The sequence below is a fragment of the Triticum urartu genome, chromosome 5A, assembly GCF_056163025.1.
Source record: "Triticum urartu cultivar PI428250 chromosome 5A, HENAU_Tu73, whole genome shotgun sequence".
Taxonomy (NCBI): domain Eukaryota; kingdom Viridiplantae; phylum Streptophyta; class Magnoliopsida; order Poales; family Poaceae; genus Triticum; species Triticum urartu.
In genome coordinates this window covers 2,528,718-2,550,257 of record NC_141877.1, presented here as the reverse complement: position 1 = coordinate 2,550,257, position 21,540 = coordinate 2,528,718, and the positions used below count along the sequence as shown (strand labels likewise).

Sequence of the window (21,540 nt, the reverse complement as noted above, 5' to 3'; positions counted from 1 at the left end):
ATCTGGAAAAAAATGTCCAAGAAAATTTTCAAAAAATCAAATGTCTTTTGCGAAATTTAAAATTCATCCCCCAATTTAAAAAAGTCATCAATTCAAAAAATGTTAGCTGAGTCAAAAAATATTCATGAATTCAAAAACTATCCATGCATTTCAATAAATGTTTCTCTAAAAACAAAACAAATGTTCGTGATTTTTTAAAGATGTCCTAATTTATAAAAGATGTTTGTCGATTCGAAAAACTGTTCGCCGATTCAGAAGTATTTTATGTCTAGGATTTGATTAGTTTTTGGAAAGTCTTTATATGTCTAGGCATTGAGAGTAGTTCTTGGTCGATTAGATTTGTTTTTAAAGATTTAAATATTTCCTTGCGCGAGACAATGGCAAGTGTGTCGTGCAGTGATAAGCTCATTGCCTAGGGATTTACCACGTGCATTACGATCACGTGGACATTGTGTGGCAACATGGTGAGCCACCATGTTAAAATAGACGACACTCATATGTCTAGATATTAAGTCATACTTATTTGGCTAGCATGTATTTTTTGTGTTTCACTACCGACATCATTAAAAATCTTTGATCTATTTCTTTTTTGTCATAAATTTGATGTCTCATGTTCTTTGCTCTCTTGCATCATTTATTCTTAATTCTCAATCTGTAAAACTGATGACATATTGGTGCAATTTGCCTGAACTTGAATTATTTTATTTTGGGTCTATAAATTTTATGATTTTTTTGTTGTTCATCCGTTGCAACGCACGTTGCAACGGGCACTTTTGCTAGTAGTAGTACAAAACATGACATGAAACATACTCCCTCCGTTCTAAATTACTCATCTTAAAAATGGATAAAAATGGATGTATCTATAACTAAAATACATCTAGATACATCCATTTCTATAACAAGTAATTTCATGCAGCCATACAGGCCTGTGTAATGCTACATGTTTTCCTTCCTTTATTCACATATACGTACTGGTTAGTTGGCTGACGAGTTGGGAGTTAAATAAATCACGCAACAGTTCACTACTACTCCCTCCGTTTCGAATTACTTGTCGCAGGTGTATTTTAGTTCTAGATACATCCATTTCTGCGACGAGTAATTTGGAACGGAGGAAGTACTACCAGGAGTAGTACACATACAGATGACAGCGCCATCGTTTTCACCTGAAACTACTGCTGTAGTAAAACTCTGTCGGTCGGGTCCCAGCGAGCAATACAACAGCAGGTTCTCATCTCACAGATCGATCAATGGGGTTTTATTTTTCCATCCACAAATCGCAATCGCCTCCAATCCAACAACAACAACAACGCATACAGAGGGGCACGATGAAAGGAACAAGATGCCACGGCCCCTCTCTCATTTCTGCAGGTCTATGTCCACCGTCGTCGTGTCGGAGCGGAGCCTCTTGGGCTCCCGCTCGCCCAGGTGCAGCGAGAAGCAGATGTCCTCCGCCGAGCTCTCCAGGTTGCAGTTGTTTTCCAGCTCGCCGTTGCCTCCTTGCTCGTCGCGCATCGGGGACATGCCCATCAGGTTCGGGATGAACTGCCGCTCCTCCACGTTGCTGTTTACCCCATCCACCGTGTCGACGTGGAACTCGTCGGGCCCAAAGGGCTGGTCCGTCGAGTTGGCAGAGCCGTCCCGTGGAAGCTGCTGGATGTTGATCCCCAGGGGCTCGTAGATCTTGTCCACTTTCTCGGCTTCTTGCGGGGTGGTGGCCACGGGCGGCGACGACTCGGTGGCCGTAGAATTGGCCGCCGCCACCGTGATCCTCTGCTCCTCCAGGGCCTCTGTTGTGCCAACCAACAAAGAGAGGAGGAAATCAAGGTGATGCTACAAACAAGGGATGCTGACAACAACATGTCTGTCTAGCTGTTGTGTGTCCAGCAGACAACACTCACTCAGTGTTAGGAAAAGGACAGACCTTGCAGCCCTTCGCTTGTCGTGATCAGATCGAGCTCGAGGAGGTCAAGAAGGCGCCCCAGATCAACACCACTCGTCCAGTTCTCTGGGCCCTGCCCACTTTTCAGCTTCAACCTTCCGCGGTTGGCCGTGCCACCCCATATAATCCCTATAGGCTGTGGCTTCTCACCATCTTGTCCTGTTAAGATTATAAGGCTTCCGCTGTCCCCTTCAAGATCAAACGTTTGCTGGTTCTCCCCGACGACAAGGAAGTCGGTGAAAAAGCATATGCCCTTCTCGTCGTTGTATTCAAGAGCATATGCCATGACGGTCCCTGTCGTATGGCCTGAGCTTCTTCCAACTTTCACAACTTGCTTCCCGATGAGACTGCCAATCGGGGACTGCAGATCGATTGCCTTGATGTCACCGATGAGTCCAACTCCTTTAACTGAGGTGCTGACATTGGTAATGTCAAAGTCGTCCGCAAATGGTATAAATGCACCATCAGCACGGACAAATGTTTCTGCAGATGCACCGCACAGGTAAATGGCATTTCAATTTATGAGAACAAGAGCATTATAAGGAAAAAAATGGCAGCAAAAGCATGAAATGAGCGTGGTGAATGGAGTACAAGATACGCCATGTATGCCAAAAACACGAAATACTCAGAAACATTTCATTTTCTGTTTCACTAGAGTCGGCAGTTGAATAGTTGAACAAATATATGAAGCAATCTGTGATGACGAAAAATGTTACCTGGGTTCGTTCCCGCATAGATACCATACCAAACATCATCCGTGATAAAAGATGTGGCTCTCTCAACAGCACCGAGGTAAACTCCAGGTCCAAGATTAGGGGGCAACGGATGGAACATCTTCTGATTAGGATAATCCAGGTCAACTGCAACATGTCTGTTCGTTAGGAAGCCTACTTGCTTGTTGCCAGTTCGACTCTTCACGATGGCACCCAAAGTCCCGTATGTTTCAAGACTAGCTACCTGAGAATTAAAACCGAAACAACTAAGTCACAATATCATTTCATGAGAGTATGAGACTGGTATGTATGTCCAGAGTTATTCAGTGTCAATGCATGAAACTGATGTGTGTGTCGAGAGCTGACAGATAAATAATGATTTTGATGTACTAAATGAAAATGAATGGAATAAAAAAACAGAATCTCTGGTCTTTGTGGTGTATGATTTATAGCAAAGCAGGGTTTGGTAAACATATAAGAGTAGGAAAACCATAGTATTGACAGGTTGTTCGGTTGCATCATAGGAAAACATAGGGATGTTTTAAGAAGTTTTGAGTCAATGGAAGTAAAACTAAATAAAATACAGCGTGAATGAATCCCACAGCAAATTCATCCAGACTGCAATCCTACGGATGTGAGGTGTAATAACTAGTTAACTGTGAAGAGGACAGGGCAAACAGGCAACAGTAGCTGTGGAAAAAAAATATGACCTGTGAACCAGAGCCTATAGATGGATCACTACCCCGCAGCCCATCAACAAGCTCGTCATACAATTGTTCCTTTGGAGTCGGTGCTGGTGCACCATAATAAGAGAACTCAACAACATCAACATCACACCACACACCCCCAGGTCCCTGTTCATGGAAGGAACATTCACAGATACAGGTTATGAAAGTTCATACTAGCGTGGACTAAATAAGAAATTGCTAAAAACAAACAACAAAACCAAGTGTACCTCAAGGGCGGCTGGAAGGCACTGCGTAGGCCTGAGCCACTTCTTGTTAACCTTGCGAGCAACAAACACGAGGATGGCAGGCGTGTCGGTCAACGTGCCCTTCCTGATCCGAAAGCCTATGGCCGTGCCAAGGCTGAAGCGGCGCAGGATCTTGCTGTGGAACGCCCTTATAATCATGAGATCGAGCAAGGTGGTGGCCTGCTGGCCTTTGGGCAGGCGGCCAAGGTGTCCCGGCAGCACGCCCTTCTGCAGGTTCCCAAAGTAGTTGGCGCGGCCCTCGGCGGAGCCGTGCATCAGCGTAGACGTGGGCCAAGAGAAGTAGGCGGCGCTGCTTTCGGAGTGCTGACCAGCTGAGGCGACGGGCTGGAGAGGGGACGGGCAGCAGTTATGGCCGTTGCATCCGTTGTTCCTCTCCATGTCCAGCCCTGACCCCTCCGACTGCTGCTGCTGCGACGCATGCGCCTTCCAAATGTCTGAAGGCTGCATTATGCCAGTAGTACCATCTGGGTCTTTTGAGCTCTATAGGTCTTCAACATCAACCTGTAAGCATCGAAGAGCAGAACCTTGTGTTGAAAACAAATTCATTATACGACTCGGCATCAAACTAGACTAGAGAGTGTCCGGTAATATCAGAGACAAAATCATCGTTGTTGTCACTGGTAAACTGATTACAGCCGACCTCACTCACTCACTCACTGCTAAGTGATACGTAGTAGTGAGTATCTGCTAATACCACAAAGAAAACCATCGTTGTTGCCACTAGTTACAGCCGAACTAACTCACTCACTCACTCACTGCTAGTGCTAGTAGTACATTCAGACGGTGATATTGCAGCATCTCTGAGTAACAACAGCTAACTAGAAGCAGCAGCATGGATCAATTCCGCTAAAACTGAGAGAGGCCGTGCACCCGCTGCATACCTCGGGTGGGTAGGGGGCGTGGTCGAGGCAGCGGTGGGGTGGCCGGCGACGGCGACGGCGACGGAGACGGAGACTCCGCGATGCGTGGAGAGCGGCTCAGAGCGGCGGCGCTGCTTGCGGATGCGGAGGCAACGGCGCCATTACCGGCCGCAGGATCTGGATGCGGAGGAGCTAGGGGGGGCTGGGAGGCGGGCGGGCGGGCGGCCGGGGAGGTGGATCTGGCCGGGGAGGGTGCGGGGGAGTGGAGACGCAGACTCACGCTGGGATGTGATGTGTGGCACTTCCGCTGTAATTTCCCACCAAATTCGGATCCATTTGGGCTTTAGCTGCGTAAATTAACCACCTACTCCTTTTTGCCCACTCGAGTGATCTCTCCCACCGCTGTGAAAAAACGAATTTGCTCCATCTAGAACTGAAATTTCATTACGAGGCCGGTCTCGGCTGATCAGAATCGTCCAGATGCATTTGAATTCGAGTCTCTAGATGTATTCTTTCACTATTTTGTATCATACATAGATACTAAAGATAGTCACTCATTAAAAAATGGACGAGGCAACGGACACGTGATGATGCACTAGGGTTTGCGTCAGAGGAGGAAAGAGGACGGGCGGCGGTGCAAAAACCTGTTCGAGGTTGGGATAGGAGTAGTAAAACGACATGTGAGGGAAAGAGATGTGGGCTGGTCGGGTTTTCCTGGGCTTGGCCCATGGGTTTGACGTCGTCAAAGTGCGGACGATGCACAACGAAGAAGAGCTACACATCGAATGAACGATAAAGGAGCGGAATAAAAAACTCCTTGCGTATTTTTTAGATAGGTGAGCAAGTTTCAGATGATTCGGCGGAGCAGTAGCCCGTCAATGTCATGCTTGAACAACTAATCATATATAACAACCCGGTTAACATTAGAGCGCCTAGCTTGATTTCTGAAGCAGCGGCCCAATTGACACAACCTGGTTGGCCTAAAAGAAGCGCCGTTCGTGTGATCGAACGGCCATCACATATTAAAACACTCATTAGAGGTTGGACGAGACGACGGACAAGTGATGTCGCACTAGGGGTTGCGATAGAGGAGGATAGGAGTAGGCGGCGGCGCAAACCCGTTTGAGGTTGGGATGGGGGTAGTAAAACAACGTGCGATAGAGAGATGTGGACTCGTCAGATTTTACTGTGCTTGGCCCATGTGTTTAACGTTGTTGAAGTACAAACAATGGACGACGAAGAGGAGTTAAACATTGAACGAATGGGAGAGCACGACAAAAGGAGCGGAATGGATAAAGAAAAAAAAATCTTACGTACTTTTTGTATATGAAAAAAAGATCCAAATAATTTGACGGGGCAATAGCTCATCAACGTCATGCTTAAACAACCAATTATAGATACTAATCCGAATTAACGTGAGGGTGTCTAGCTTTATCTCCGGAGTAGCGGCTAGCTGACACAACTGACATGGCCCAAGCGAAGCAGCAGGATAGCGGAATGATCTTGTACATCCATATGTGTGATCGGGCACCCTCTCACAGTTTAAAACGCTGTCAGAGAAGAATATCGTTTGGGATCTCGGCCTTCATGGAGGCCGGATTTCAAAATTCAAATGTTTTAATTTCAAAATAATCTGAAAAAAATTGTACAAGTAAACTAAGGATGTGATGTGCATGTGTGTAAAATTTGAAAATGAAATACGTTGAAATGTGATCTGTAAAAAAAACAAATTCATGGTCTGAAAGGATGAATAGTAACATGTGTTAAAAAGCCACATATTATTATTTTTTCACAAACCTCATTTCTACGTATATCATCTGAAAAATTATACACTTGTGCACTATGCCTCAACCTACACATGTATTTTCTTTCAAAATTTTTGAAATGTAAAAATATGGATTTTCATGAATTTTGAATCTTGCATGTGAAGATCTTTATGGAGCTCGGCCTCCAAAAGCAATTTCTGCTGTTAGAGGCCCTATGTAGTTTAGTTATACTGTTTTGTCATATATATGTAGACTCAAAGCGCTGTCAGAGGCCGTAGGTGGCTCACTTTTTTTTTGTAATGAAATAAAGAATAAATTTGACCCACTTTGGACTTTGGAGTGGAAATCGAATCTGGAATGGAGTCGATTGGAACGTGCGGGGCCACCCTGTCAGTCAGCCGTCCGACCCCAACCAACCAATAAAGCAAAGCCGACGGAGCGCACCGCATCTTCCTCCGACTCGCCGTCCGCCCCGATTCGCGAACCAAACCCTAACCCTACCTCATCGCTCCAATGGCCGGAGACCCGTCGCCGTCGCCGTCGCCGTCGCCGCCCGGATCCCCCGCCAAGCACCGCCGCCGCCGGGAGCGCGACGACGCGGACCCCGCCCCCGACGCCTCCCCGAAGCGCCGCAGGCACCACCACCGCCACCACCACCGCTCCCACCGCCACCGCCGTCCGGACGACGCCCAGCCCCCGCCGCCCTCCGCGGCCGACGGAGAAGACGTCGAGGAGGGGGAGATACTAGACGATGCCGGCGCCGGCGCCGGCGGGGCTATGGAAGTCGATGGCGGCCCCCGCGGGGACGACCCCGCATCTCCGCGAGCCGACCCGGTCTGTCTGCCCCCTTCTCCCTCACCCCCTCTCCCGTCATGCTGTGCTCGCCAATTCAAAGTCTCTGCTAATTATACATGCTGTGTGCCCTCTCTCAGTCTAGGCAACACTATATTAAGCCTCGATTGTTCAGCTGCAACTCTTTGTTAACCCTAGATTCGAAATCCTAGCCAGAGCAGCTAGGCAAATTCCTGAATGAATCACTTGGAACCACCAACCAACAGCTCGAACGAAAAGAATAGTATGTAGTTTTTTTCTTCTTCTGTGCTTTCTCCATCCACGCTGCTTGCTACCCGAGCCGGGAAATCTACTTACCTTTTGACGTGTTTCAAGTGCAGGAGCTAGTCGGTGATCATGCTGGCACCAACTCGGCCGTTGACGTGACGCAGCCTAGTCATTCTCCGCCCTCAAAAGATGAAGGCAGGTTGAATCACACTGCTCGTGGCTCTGAAAGCGTAGGTATCTTTTCAGGTGATGAGGATAATAATGGTAAAGGACATGAACAGAGTCACAGGGTGTCAAAGTCTCCACGGCCGACAAAGGACAGGGGAAGGAACCATGAGGACGAGCGTCAAACTCTGTCCTCTAATAACGATTCTCATCAGAGAGATCACACCACCAAGAGATCTCCTTCCTCCAGGAACCACATTGAAGAGGTTCATTCTAGGAATCACCCCAGGTCCGGAGAAGCTGATGCCAAAGCTAATGGTTCGCGGGCAAGTCCAAGGGCTGACCCTGATCGTGACAACAACGACAGGAATGGTTTTGGTAGGCATGCAACTAGGACACGGGAAGACGACAGAGAAAGGAGCAGCAGTCGTGTTGTTCGTGATGGACATAGTGATAGGCGTGATAGCCGGGAAAGATATATGGATGAAAGAAGGCACAGCAGCATAGATAGAGACAATGTTGATCGTAGGCACAGAGAAAGGAGCAGCAGTCATAGTAGACCTGACAGAAGGGAGAGCGCACACCACACTCGTGAAGAAAGCAGGGAGAGGGAAAGGCGAAGTGGTAGCTCAAGGCATAAAGACCATCATAAAAGGGATACAAGCAAGGATCGTTATAAAGATTATGTCACGGTTGCTACTGGACATGAAAGGGATAAAGTGAGAGATGATAGAGACAGGGGCCGGCACAGGGATAGAGAAAGTGAAACTCGTAGAAGTGGAGCTTTAGAACGCAAGGACAGAATTAGCAGTAGTGATAGACACAAGGACTCTACACGCTCGAAATATAGCACGTCTGATGCTCATAAAGACAGGTCAAGATCTGGGGAGAAAGGTAGAGATGTAGACAGCAGAAGCCATCGATCTAGAGAAGTGAAGGAACATTCTTTCAAGTAAGGCGTTGTTCACACGATCTGCTATCTTATTTGTTTTGTTGCTTTTATTTTCTGGCACCCCATACTTCTGTCCTTGTGGTATTAGGGAGGAAGATGAAGAAGAGTATCAAGAGAAAATTGAGCAACAGTTAGCAATGCAGGAAGAAGATGACCCTGAAAAAATTAAGGAGGAAGCGAGGAGAAGGAAAGAAGCTATTATGGCGAAATATAGGCAGCAACAAGCACAGAAGCAGCAACCGGAATCTTTACCTAGAAGCAATGATGAAGGTAACTTGATTAGCTAAATTTGACCTATTCATGGGCTAATGAATGTACGTGTACTAGTTTATGTCCCATTGAACGAACTTTGTTGTGATAAATGTCTGTTTATTGTACAGAAGCAAGAGCAGTGGATAAAGATGAGACTGTAGATATGAAAGGTGATAATGATAGCAATTCTACGGACAACGAGGAAGCTGAAAATAAGCAGGACTCTTCAGATGCATTTGTTGGTGAGGTAGACTTCAATGTGGGTAAGTCCCCTGCTCATGATGCTGTTTTAGCCTGTGCTGAAGCATTGGGCAATGAGGGGACAACAGGTGTTTCAGGCCTTGGAGAGGGTACTCCAAAGGTAATTTTGTTCTCTTACCCTGCTACACAGTTTATTAAGCAGAAAATTTATGTTGGTCCTGTTAATTTTCAGAGTGAGAGATCGGCAGATATGTTTTGTGATGACATCTTTGGAGAGTCACCTGCAGGATTTCGGAAATTGGTATGGCTCTTATCAGTTTTCTTTAGACATGTCAATACAGAAGTTAAAAAGATATATCTCCTGCTGCTCTGATTGTCCATGACACCTTGTTCTGTTTGAACTTTGAAGATGAAATTTATTTTCCCAGCGTCATATTAAAATACCCTTTTACTGTTTACTCAGTTCGAGATCATTTGGTTGTGCAGGGCAAGGGAGACGGCTTGTGTATTGAGAAAAATGCTCTGCATGATAATTGGGATGATCCTGAGGGTTACTATAGTAAGTTCTGCTCTATATTATGCTCAAGTCTACCTATTTCTTGTTGTTTTGTTAAATATGGCCGCACACTTTTCTTGTACCTTACCTTTGCTACTCTCTACAGCTCATCGATTTGGGGAATTGTTGGATGGCCGTTATGAAATTACAGCCGCGCATGGGAAGGGGGTGTTCTCAACAGTCGTGCGGGCAAAGGATCTTAAAGCTGGGAAAGATGATCCTGAAGTAGTTGCTATTAAAATTATTCGCAAGAACGAGACAATGTGAGTATCCTATAGAAGCATTTTAATAGCCAATGCCTGTAATACGCAGAATAAAACATGAACTTTTAATTTGATTCTTGTGCGATGATTTAATTCAGTATTTGTTTCTACAGGTATAAGGCTGGTAAGCAAGAGGTTTCAATATTAGAAAAATTGGCAAGCGCGGATCGCGAGGACAGGCGCCACTGCGTGCGGTTCATTTCTAGTTTCATGTACCGGAACCATCTTTGCTTAGTTTTTGAATCTTTAAATATGAATCTCCGTGAGGTACTAAAGAAATTTGGTCGCAATATTGGGCTTAAACTGACTGCTGTGAGGGCATATTCAAAGCAGCTTTTCATCGCTCTGAAGCACCTGAAAAACTGCAAAGTTCTGCACTGTGATATAAAGCCAGACAATATGCTGGTATGGCATCTTGCCCTGCATATCTTTCACTCTACTGTATTATGTTTTGTAATCTCTTGTCAAATTTGATCGTATGAAACATCCTGTAGAGCTTTAGCTACTAGTTGCTTAGAAAGTCACACACAACTGGGTTGGCACTGTGATGATTTTAATTGTACCCCTTTGATATTGTAGGTGAATGATGCTAAGAATGTCCTGAAGCTATGCGATTTTGGCAATGCTATGCTTGCTGGAATGAATGAGGTCACCCCTTATCTTGTCAGCCGTTTCTATCGGGCACCTGAGATCAGTGAGTTCTTTTTTCTTGTACCTTTTTTTGCTATTTTATTTTATAATGTTTCTGCTCGCAGGTTGTCTGCATACACATACTTCTATTCAAAATGTATTTACCTCTAATGAATTATTTCTATTACAGTTCTTGGGTTGCCCTATGATCACCCATTGGACATCTGGTCAGTCGGCTGCTGCCTATATGAACTTTCTACTGGAAAGGTCCTGTTTCCAGGTGCAACTAATAATGATATGCTTCGTCTTCATATGGAACTGAAGGGCCCCTTCCCTAAGAAGATGCTCCGAAAGGTTAGAAAATCATCATGAGCTTTACATACTTGCTCGTTTTCATGCTTGATTCTTGTATTAACCTCACAGTTGGAAGACTACATACTCATGTAATCCTGATGAACTCTGGTTGAATATACAAGTATTTTTCTAAGTAATGCTCCCAATTTTGTAGGGTGCTTTCACGATGCAACACTTTGACCAAGATCTCAATTTTAACGCTATTGAGGAAGATCCTGTGACCAAAAAGGTTCGTATGCAATACTCTTTAATTTGTAATTTGTAATGTATGTTATATAAATGTTTCAAACCACTAATTTATTCTATTTTTGTCAGCAGCCTATGAGGAAGTTGATTCTTAACATCAAACTGAAGGATTTTGGTTCTTTGGTTTCAAATTTTCCTGGCGAGGACCCAAAAATGCTCTCCAATTTTAAAGACCTTCTTGAAAAAATATTTGTCTTAGATCCAGATAAGAGGATAACCGTATCACAGGCACTTAGCCATCCATTTATCACTGGCAAGTGAAAATAAGATGTTGATTCCTCTTGACATTGTAAACTACAATTTGGGTTCCTCTTGTCTAATCATCGGCATTTCTATCTTGTGTCTGGGAGCTATGAGATCTGAGTGCGTGCCCAAATGGACGAAGCATGGGGTTGCTGAAGAGATGCTGTCTTACGGACCTTGCTGCATGCACTTACCATTTGGATAGTTCTGTTGCTTGTAAGACAACTGGCCGGCTGGCATTACATTCCGTGTATACATTTTCCCAATGATTTACAAGATATACATGAAACTGTGCCTAACTTCATTTAACAATTGTACTGGCTTGTATGTTCGAACATCGAGGTTCTATGTATTTCTAGTAACTGGAGTGACAAATCTTTGCATGTGCTTGTAATGTGGGTGTAGCAGGCACACTTCTCATTTGTGCTGCCAAGCACTCTGCTGATGTTTAAGCTCGCCTGTTTTGCAATGCTTGGCCTCAGGCATTTACTTACTGTGCAGTGATCAATGCACTGGTCGTTTCTCACTGCTTGACAAGCTCTTTTGATATTTTATTTGATACAAAAACAGGCCTTCCTTGTTACTAATTTATTTATGCAATTTATATTTGGGTTAAAGATTCTAATTCTTTTTTTCGTTCAGGGTTTCTGCCAGGGCCTCTGCTGCATGCACTTATATATCCTAAAGGACCAACAGAAGAAGGTACCCTGGTTGTTATCTGGGTAACTTGTGTGTTTGAACACCATATAACATTATTTCCCCCCTATTGAAATCTGATGATTCTGCGATTAATTTTGCTAGACGAGTCATGTGTAGATGTAGTGATACTGAAGGTGCCCTGGTTGATATCTGGGTAACTTGTGTTTGAACACCATAGAACATCATTTCTTTTTCTCTTTTGAAATCTGATGATTCTGTCATTAATTTTGCTAGATGAGTCATGTGTAGGCGTAATGATACTGAAGGTGCCCTGGTTGACATCTGGGTAACTAGTGTGGTTGAACACCATATAACATCATTTCTTTTTTCTCTTTTGAAATATGATGATTCTGCAATAAATTTTGCTAAATGAGTCATGTCTAGACGTAGCGATACTGAATTTTGTCAATATTGGATATTCACATGTTCTTATGTTGGTCATCTGGTTTCTTCCTTAATACCCGTCCTTTCTGAATTTAGCATTTCTTTGCTATTTGGGATGGCTATGGTACGGCAAATGAAATGCCAAGAACTCTAAACTCTTTCATCCCTACATTTTGCCATGCCACCTTTCTCCACCTGTAGGATGATTAGTGAATGGGGCAATAGGTGCGTGTGAAGTGATCAAAATACAAACAAATGTAGCTTTTCATTTCCTTTTCTGTGGGATCGTTGAAGTTATGGATCTTTTTGAGAATTTGATGTAGACTGAAAGTCCACACTGCTATCTACTTCTGATATTCTGTGCGAATGGGCTTGTGATGTTCATCTTTCCTCTATTAGTTGTGCTTGCTTTACGAAAAGGGTTCTAAGAAAGTCTTTTCTTGTTATGCACCACTATCACTCCATGTGGAATATCAGTCAAAAGTTTTTATTGTTTTTATGTTTGTTGAGGTCCAGGGATGGAGATTCCTGGATGCACTGGGTATTACTACACCTTGTCTTGGTAACCTCTTTCAACTAGCTGGATGTGTCAATGTTTCAGTTCGTCATTAAGAGTCTTTTTCATACAAATGTTTTCTGTATATAGGTCTAGATGTTATTTTGATCCCTTACAGTTTAACGAACTTGGAATTCATTGTAAGCCATGCTTCTATGTAGATCCACAACAGTTTTTTGTTAAAAAGATTGCAAGTTTTTGTGGAGAAACTAAAATGTTATTTTGTATTACAACTCCTGTAGCATTTGGCACTATCCTGCAGTGAGAAATCTAAGTCGTATGTAGCAAATAATCTGCATGTGTCCAAAAACTTAGCACAAGTATATATATGCATGTAGCATGGTAGAAGTAGGACCGAATGCTAGTTTATTAACTGAGGCAAAGCATCATCACTTGTCAGTTGCTTCCTCCATCAAAGTTTTAAGGCCACTTAGTCTGGTTAAGTCAAAACTGTTCTAAATTCGAGCAAGTTTGTAGAAGAAAATATCAACATGTATACAATACCCAATAAATACATTATTACGAAGACCTATTTCATGACTGATCTGGTGTTCTTTTTTGGGTGTGTCTAGGGCACATATAGATGTGCTCTAGTTATTGCACATCTAAGCTAGTGAATCAAGCATAAAGAGAAAAAGAAAAACATAAAGAAAATATTCACACGAATCTCAATGTAAGATGTGCTTTAGCAAAACTGTTCTTTTTTCTACAAATTTGGTCAAACGAAGTGGCCTTAATAAGAGGGAGTAAGAGAAGGCAAAGGCAAATGGCTAGCTGTACTTGTCCCATGTCGATAGATTCACGTGGCCTTTTCCTAATTTTATTATCTGAAACTTCATCCTGAAGCTCATGCTTATGCAAGCCATTTTTATTTTTGACCTGATCATATATGCTATATGCGTATGTATGCATCATGAAACGTTGGCGAGATCTAGAAAATTAAGCACCTTGATGGATACAACCTTTTGTCTTGGATGAGTGCAATTTGCCTGATTTACTTCCACTCGTGTCAGAAAACTTGACCTTGGACTGGACGGTAAGTGCTTAGAAATTACGAGTGTCGTTCTGACTTTGTGTTTCACTTTCCTTCTCTTATTTTTTTGTTCATGTTTTGAGTATCCACTGACATTTTGAACCATCTATATTTTAGTAAAACTATAACATGAATAAATTATATTTATCTGATTATTATACTTTCTCCGTTTCGTAATTCTTGTCGTGGTTTTTAGTTAAAAAATGAACTAAAATCATGACCAAAATTATGGAACGGAGGGAATACTATTTTGCTAACAATAGTGGCTGTGTGTTTCTGGTTAAAAGGTTGTTTGTAAATCTGAAAAAAAGGTTGTTTGTAAATCTGAAGGAATTGCTTGTAGGCTAGGTTATTGACAAGTTACTCCCTCTTTAAACAAATGTAAGACGTTTTAGGTCACTACTTTATACTCCCTCCATTCCAAAATATAGTGCGCCCGTGTTTCCTGAGGTCGAACTTTGACCATAAATTTAACGAACGAGACCGACTGCGGCGGGAGAAAAAGTTACATAATTAAAAACTTCTTTGGAATACGAATTCATTGATATAACTTTTGCCCCCGCCGCAATCGGTCTTGGTAGTTAAATTTACGGTCAAAGTTAAAGCACGGGGATAGAGGAAGCACTACATTGTGGAATGGAGGGAGTAGTGTTCTAAAATGTGTTACATTTGTTTACAGCGGGAGTACCATATGTAGGATGAATTTTTTTTAGGAATTTACAATTCATGTGTTATTCCTGTTGTTACTCGAAAGATAGATTGCATTACATAATGTGCTAACAGCTGTAGTGATGCTGATTTGATGGACAAGGACTGTCCGTCCGTCTGTTCGTAGTTTTTGTCCTTTGAACCTTTTTTCAGGGCAAGGTTAGTTGGCTGCATGGGTGACAGAAAGTGAGAGTTCTCAGCAGCGTCCTTGGTATCCATCTTGATTCATCCTGTTTGTCGGTGATATATCTACTATTCCAAGTGCAGTGCAGGGGGAGATGAGATTTTGTGATTTTGCTTGGTACGGTGGATGGATGTATGATGGCTAATTTCAGTTGTCTTGGATTAGAATGCGATAAATAATCTGCAATTTCATTGGTCATCATGATTTAATGATGCTAAATTTCCCCAATTTCCCCAACCTTGGGATTTTTATGGGCAGCAAGGACGCAAAATTTTAAAAACCAAGCGGACTGACCATTCATGTGTTTTGATGTTGTCAACTTGTGCACAGGAAGCCATGCTTTTGCTAAATAGTAAGGCAAAAAATTGTATCTTCGTCAAACATGTAATTCAATGAATAATGAGCAAAAACATGATGCTTAAAATAAAACAGAACATGTTAGTAATCGTACTAAACAAATTTCAGTTGTCGGAATACCAATAGTGATTTTTTATAATGAAAATTATAAATGGGAAGAAGCAGTGAAAACAATCAACTAAAATGGAGAAGCCCAAAACGCTGAACGCCTTGCCCACTCATGTGAGATAGATGGACCGTTTATATTATTCAAATAAATTGGTTAAATTAATACATAAAATGTATCAATTCGGACATGCTATATGTAATGTAGCAGGTGGAGTTCATTTGAACGATATGCTCAACGTGGTTTCTGAAAGGAATCGAGCTTCTGGAGAATTTGGGTTGGGATGCACATTGGTTGCAAAATATTCTTATATGTAATCAATGTAACTCAGTTACGTCAAAACATAAGTGCTGAGGGGCTTTCCCTTAAAAAAATAAACCTTAACATCCATCTCCGTCCATGATTATCATTCTGACTCACAAACATCTCTTGATCCCAACAGCGAGCAAAGCAACATGTCGACAGCGGTTCAACGCGAGTTTCTTCTCCTAGTAAAAAACCTAGGGTTCTTGCCGCCGAGAGTTTCTCTTTCACAACATCTACCTGGAGCTTTCTCCTTGTTACCTGGGTTGATCAAGGGGTCTCTTGGCACACCTTCCGGACCTTGGTGGTGAGCACAATCTAGGGCTTGGGTTTTCTTGCTCGCTGTTTGATAGACATAGACATGAAGAGGTGATGCTGGGGGTCTAGTAGCAAAGCAAGGAGGAAACATGTGAGGATCTCTTGGAGAGATGAAGGTTGCATGAAAAGGACGATGGAGATTTTGTTTGGGAGGATGAGATCCACGAGGCGGTGATGGCAGCCAAGTTGCTCATGATTGCTAGGGTTCACACAACTCAGGGGTTCAACCCCATGGCCCTGTACTCGGAGGACGTCCGTTTAGAATCCGGCGGAGGGGGCAACCTAGAGGAGAATTGAGGACAATATTGACAATTCAATTTAACTGATTGGTGACTGGAGTAAGACCATGAATATGGGACCATGGCTGTATAGATACCAAGCTTTGATCATGGAAGAATATGGTGACTGCAAGAATCCTCGTTCGGTACTCTTGAAGAAGTTGTTCGTGTGGCACATGTTCTGAAATTGCGTCACAACACCAATATGACTATCGAAATCATGAGCATCAACACGAAGGTTCCAAATCCAAGTGGTAGTATCAGGACCCTTAGCTAGTGTTCTTGTGAAATGGACGGGTGTAGGATCGAAAGTATGTCTAGAGGGGGGGGGGAGTGATTAGACTACTTGACCAAATAAAAATCTAGCCTTTTCCCAATTTTAAGTCTTGGCAGATTTTAGCAACTTATCACAAGTCAAGCAATCAACCTACACATGCAATTCTAAGAGTATAGCAGCGAAATGTAAATCATTTGCATATGAAGGTAAAGGGGAGGAGTTTGAAGGGAGCAAACGCAATGTAGACACGGAGATTTTTGGCGTGGTTCCGATAGGTGTTGCTATCGTACATCCACGTTGATGGAGACTTCAACCCATGAAGGGTAACGGCTGCGTGAGTCCACGGAGGGCTCCACCCATGATGGGTCCACGAAGAAGCAACCTTGTCTATCCCACCATGGCCATCGCCCACGAAGGACTTGGCTCACTTGGGTAGATCTTCACGAAGTAGGCGATCTCCTTGCCCTTACAAACTCCTTGGTTCAACTCCACAATCTTGACGGAGGCTCCTAAGTGACACCTAACCAATCTAGGAGACACCACTCTCCAAAAGGTAACAGATGGTGTGTTGATGATGAACTCCTTGATCTTGTGCTTCAAATGATAGTCTCCCCTGTTGGGAATATGCCCTAAAGGCAATAATAAATTAGTTATTATTATATTTCCTCGTTCATGATAATCGTTTATTATCCATGCTAGAATTGTATTGATAGGAAACTCAGATACATGTGTGGATACATAGACAACACCATGTCCCTAGTAAGCCTCTAGTTGACTAGCTCGTTGATCAATAGATGGTTACGGTTTCCTGACCATGGACATTGGATGTCGTTGATGACGGGATCACATCATTAGGAGAATGATGTGATGGACAAGACCCAATCCTAAGCCTAGCACAAGATCATAGTTCGTATGCTAAAGCTTTTCTAATGTCAAGTATCATTTCCTTAGACCATGAGATTGTGCAACTCCCGGATACCGTAGGAATGCTTTGGGTGTGCCAAACGTCACAATGTAACTGGGTGGCTATAAAGGTGCACTGCAGGTATCTCCAAAAGTGTCTGTTGGGTTGGCACGAATCGAGACTAGGATTTGTCACTCCGTGTAAATGGAGAGGTATCTCTGGGCCCACTCGGTAGGACATCATCATAATGTGCACAATGTGACCAAGGAGTTGATCACGGGATGATGTGTTACGGAACAAGTAAAGAGACTTGCCGGTAACAAGATTGAACAAGGTATCGGGATACCGACGATCGAATCTCGGACAAGTACTATACCGGTAGACAAAGGGAATTGAATACGAGATTGATTGAATCCTCGACATCGTGGTTCATCCGATGAGATCATCGTGGAGCATGTGGGAGCCAACATGGGTATCCAGATCCCACTGTTGGTTATTGATCGGAGAGTTGTCTCGGTCATGTCTACATGTCTCCCGAACCCGTAGGGTCTACACACTTAAGGTTCGGTGACGCTAGAGTTGTAGAGATATTAGTATGCGGTAAACCAAAAGTTGTTCGGAGTCCCGGATGAGATCCCGGACATCACGAGGAGTTCCGGAATGGTCCGGAGGTAAAGATTTATATATATAGGAAGTCCAGTTTCGGCCACCAGGAGAGTTTCGGGAGTCATCGGTATTGTACCGGGACCACCAGAAGGGTCCCGGGGGTCCACCGGGTGGGGCCACCTGTCTCGGATGGCCCATGGGCTGAAGGGGCGTGGGAACCAGCCCCTGGTGGGCTGGTGCGCTCCCCTTAGGCCTCCCATGCGCCTAGGGTTGGAAACCCTAAGGGGTGGGGGCGCCTCCACTTGGCTTGGAGGCCAAGCCACCCCTAGGGCTGCCCCCCCCTCCCTAGATGGGATCTACAAGGGGCCGGCGCCCCCCTAGCCCCCTATATATAGTGGAGGGGAGGGAGGGCAGCCACACCTGAAGCCCTGGCGCCTCCCTCCCTCCTATGACACCTCTTCCTCCCCGCTTGTGCTTGGCGAAGCCCTGCCGGGATCCCGCTACTTCCACCACCACGCCGTCGTGCTGCTGGATCTCCATCAACTTCTCCTCCCCCTTGCTGGATCAAGAAGTAGGAGACGTCTCCGCTCCGTACGTGTGTTGAACGCGGAGGTGCCGTCCGTTCGGCGCTAGGATCATCGGTGATTTGGATCACGACGAGTACGACTCCATCAACCCCGTTCTCTTGAACGCTTCCGCTTAGCAATCTACAAGGGTATGTAGATGCACTCCTCTCTCTCGTTGCTAGTCTCTCCATAGATTGTTCTTGGTGACACGTAGGAAAATTTTGAATTTCTTCTACGATCCCCAACAGTGGCATCGTGAGCTAGGTCTATGCGTAGATTCTATGCACGAGTAGAACACAAAGTAGTTGTGGGCGATGATTTGTTCAATTTGCTTGCCGTTACTAGTCTTATCTTGATTCGGCAGAATTGTGGGATGAAGCGGCCCGGACCGACCTTACACGTACTCTTACGTGAGATAGGTTCCACCGACTGACATGCACTAGTTGCATAAGGTGGCTAGCGGGTGTCTATCTCTCCCACTTTAGTTGGATCGAATTCGATGAAAAGGGTCCTTATGAAGGGTAAATAGCAATTGGCATATCACCGTTGTGGTTTTGCGTAGGTAAGAAACGTTCTTGCTAGAAACCCATATCAGCCACGTAAAACATGCAACAGCATTTAGAGGACGTCTAACTTGTTTTTGCAGGGTATTCTATGTGATGTGATATGGCCAAAAGGATGTGATGAATGATATATGTGATGTATGAGATTGATCATGTTCTTGTAATAGGAATCACGACTTGCATGTCGATGAGTATGACAACTGGCAGGAGCCATAGGAGTTGTCTTAATTTATTTATGACCTGCGTGTCAATGAAAACGCCATGTAATTACTTTACTTTATTGCTAACCGTTAGCCATAGTAGTAGAAGTAATAGTTGGCGAGGCAACTTCATGAAGACACGATGATGGAGATCATGATGATGGAGATCATGGTGTCATGCCGGTGACGATGTTGTTCATGCCGCGCCTCGAAGATGGAGATCAAAGGCGCAAGATGATATTGGCCATATCATGTCACTTTATGATTTGCATGTGAAGTTTGTCATGTTTACATCTTATTTGCTTAGAACGACGGTAGCATAAATAAGATGATCCCTCGCAATAATTTCAAGAAAGTGTTCCCCCTAACTGTGCACCGTTGCGAAGGTTCGTTGTTTCGAAGCACCACGTGATGATCGGGTGTGATAGATTCTAACGTTCGAATACAACGGTGTAAGCAAGATTTACACACGCAATACACTTAGGTTGACTTGACGAGCCTAGCATGTATAGACATGGCCTCGGAACACGGAAGACCGAAAGGTCGAACATGAGTCGTATAGTGGATACGATCAACATGAAGATGTTCACTGATGATGACTAGTCCGTCTCATGTGATGATCGTACACGGCCTAGTTGACTCGGATCATGTATCACTTAGATGACTAGAGGGATGTCTATCTAAGTGGGAGTTCATTGAATAATTTGATTAGATGAACTTAATTATCATGAACATAGTCAAAAGGTCTTTGCAAATTATGTCGTAGCTCACGCTTTGGTTCTACTGTTGTAGATATGTTCCTAGAGAAAATTTAGTTGAGAGTTGACAGTAGCAATTATGCGGACTGGGTCCGTGAACCGAGGATTGTCCTCATTGCTGCACAAAAGGGCTATGTCCTTAATGCACCGCTCAGTGTGTTGAACCTCGAGCGTTGTCTATAGATGTTGGGAAACATCTGACATACACGTTTTGATGACTACGTGATAGTTCAGTGCGTAATGCTAACGGTTTAGAATTGTGGCACCAAAGACGGTTTTTGAAACGTCGCAGAACATATGAGATGTTCCAAAGACTAAAATTGGGATTTCAGACTAGTGCCCATGTCAAGAGGTAAGAGACCTCTGACAAGTTTCTTAAGCCTGCAAACTAAGGGAGAAAAGCTCAATCGTTGAGCATGTGCTCAGATTGTCTGAGTACTACAATCGCTTGAATCGAGTGGGAGTTAATCTTCCAGATGAGATAGTGATGATTCTCCATAGTCACTGAGGGAGTCCTGGATTAGGGGGTGTTCGGGTAGCCGGACTATACCTTCAGCCGGACTCCTGGACTATGAAGATACAAGATTGAAGACTTCGTCCCGTGTCTGGATGGGACTTTCCTTGGCATGGAAGGCAAGCTTGGCGATGCGGATATTCAAGATCTCCTACCATTGTAACCGACTCTGTGTAACCCTAACCCTATCCGGTGTCTATATAAACCGAAGGGTTGTAGTCCGTAGGCGATCAACTCCATACACAACAATCATACCATAGGCTAGCTTCTAGGGTTTAGCCTCCTTGATCTCGTAGTAGATCTACTCTTGTACTACCCATATCATCAATATTAATCAAGCAGGAGTAGGGTATTACCTCCATCGAGAGGGCCCGAACCTGGGTAAAACAAAGTGTTCCCTGCCTCCTGTTACCATCCGGCCTAGACGCACAGTTCGGGACCCCCTACCCGAGATCCGCCGGTTTTGACACCGACATTGGTGCTTTCATTGAGAGTTCCTCTGTGTCGTCGCCTTTAGGCCCGATGGCTCCTTTGATCATCAACGACGTTGCGGTCCAGGGTGAGATTTTTCTCCCCGGACAGATCTTCGTCTTCGGCGGCTTCGCACTGCGGGCCAATTCACTTGGCCACCTGGAGCAGATCGAAAACTACGCCCCTGGCCATCAAGTCAGGTTTGGAAGCCTAAACTACACGACAGACATCCGCGGAGATTTGATCTTCAACATATTCGAGCCACAGCCAAGCGCGCCGCACTGTCTCGTGGGGCATGATCTAGCTCTGTCGCCGAACAGTACCCTGGAGGCCGCAAACGCACCGGCTCTGACCCTTAATTCGGAGCCAGCTGCGCCAATCGAGGGTGAGCGGTTGGACGTCACCTCGGGGGCTGTAATCTCAAAGGCGATCAAGCCAAATGCCAGCCCCGCACTCTGCATGGCCCGTGACTCCAAGGAGCCAGATTCCTCTCCGAACTCCGAACCCCTCGCGTCCCTGCCGATCGAACCCGATTGGGCGCCAATAATGGAGTTCACCGCCG

The 21,540-nt window shown here is 44.4% G+C and overlaps 2 protein-coding genes across 4 annotated transcripts; one reads left to right on the top strand and one right to left on the bottom strand.

Moving 5' to 3' along the window:
* Window positions 1-1,156: 1,156 nt before the first annotated feature.
* LOC125506780 (protein NARROW LEAF 1) lies at window positions 1,157-4,753 on the bottom strand. The gene is made up of 6 exons (XM_048671492.2): window positions 4,528-4,753; window positions 3,608-4,147; window positions 3,363-3,506; window positions 2,656-2,896; window positions 1,922-2,422; window positions 1,157-1,787 (listed from the first exon to the last, which is right to left on the bottom strand). Exons 2-6 carry the CDS (start codon window positions 4,091-4,093, stop codon window positions 1,357-1,359), a joined length of 1,803 nt encoding a protein of 600 aa, XP_048527449.1. The 5' UTR covers window positions 4,094-4,147; window positions 4,528-4,753; the 3' UTR covers window positions 1,157-1,356.
* A 1,963-nt stretch (window positions 4,754-6,716) lies between these two features.
* On the top strand, window positions 6,717-15,041 carry LOC125506779 (uncharacterized). Of its 3 annotated transcripts, XR_007282758.2 has the most exons (14): window positions 6,717-7,106; window positions 7,445-8,448; window positions 8,537-8,718; window positions 8,829-9,061; window positions 9,134-9,202; window positions 9,388-9,460; window positions 9,564-9,720; window positions 9,834-10,125; window positions 10,300-10,414; window positions 10,541-10,704; window positions 10,859-10,933; window positions 11,023-11,409; window positions 11,836-11,895; window positions 12,793-15,041. XR_007282758.2 is itself a non-coding variant. In XM_048671491.2 (12 exons), exons 1-12 carry the CDS (start codon window positions 6,786-6,788, stop codon window positions 11,209-11,211), a joined length of 2,874 nt encoding a protein of 957 aa, XP_048527448.1. In that variant the 5' UTR covers window positions 6,717-6,785; the 3' UTR covers window positions 11,212-11,497. The 3 variants fall into 3 exon arrangements, 1 of the variants encoding a protein (XP_048527448.1); XR_007282757.2 differs by having other exon boundaries at window positions 11,836-15,041; XM_048671491.2 differs by lacking the exons at window positions 11,836-11,895; window positions 12,793-15,041 and having other exon boundaries at window positions 11,023-11,497.
* The last annotated feature ends 6,499 nt before the right edge of the window (window positions 15,042-21,540 follow it).

Coding starts and splice junctions, on each gene's coding strand:
- LOC125506780 (XM_048671492.2), bottom strand. CDS start 4,093: ATGCAGCCTTCAGACATTTGGAAGGCGCATGCGTCGCAGCAGCAGCAG. Junction 2,897..3,362: donor CTATAGGCTCTGGTTCACAG/GTCATATTTTTT, acceptor TTTAATTCTCAG/GTAGCTAGTCTTGAAACATA. Junction 1,788..1,921: donor GACAAGCGAAGGGCTGCAAG/GTCTGTCCTTTT, acceptor TTGGCACAACAG/AGGCCCTGGAGGAGCAGAGG.
- LOC125506779 (XM_048671491.2), top strand. CDS start 6,786: ATGGCCGGAGACCCGTCGCCGTCGCCGTCGCCGTCGCCGCCCGGATCC. Junction 8,449..8,536: donor GTGAAGGAACATTCTTTCAA/GTAAGGCGTTGT, acceptor TTGTGGTATTAG/GGAGGAAGATGAAGAAGAGT. Junction 8,719..8,828: donor ACCTAGAAGCAATGATGAAG/GTAACTTGATTA, acceptor TTTATTGTACAG/AAGCAAGAGCAGTGGATAAA.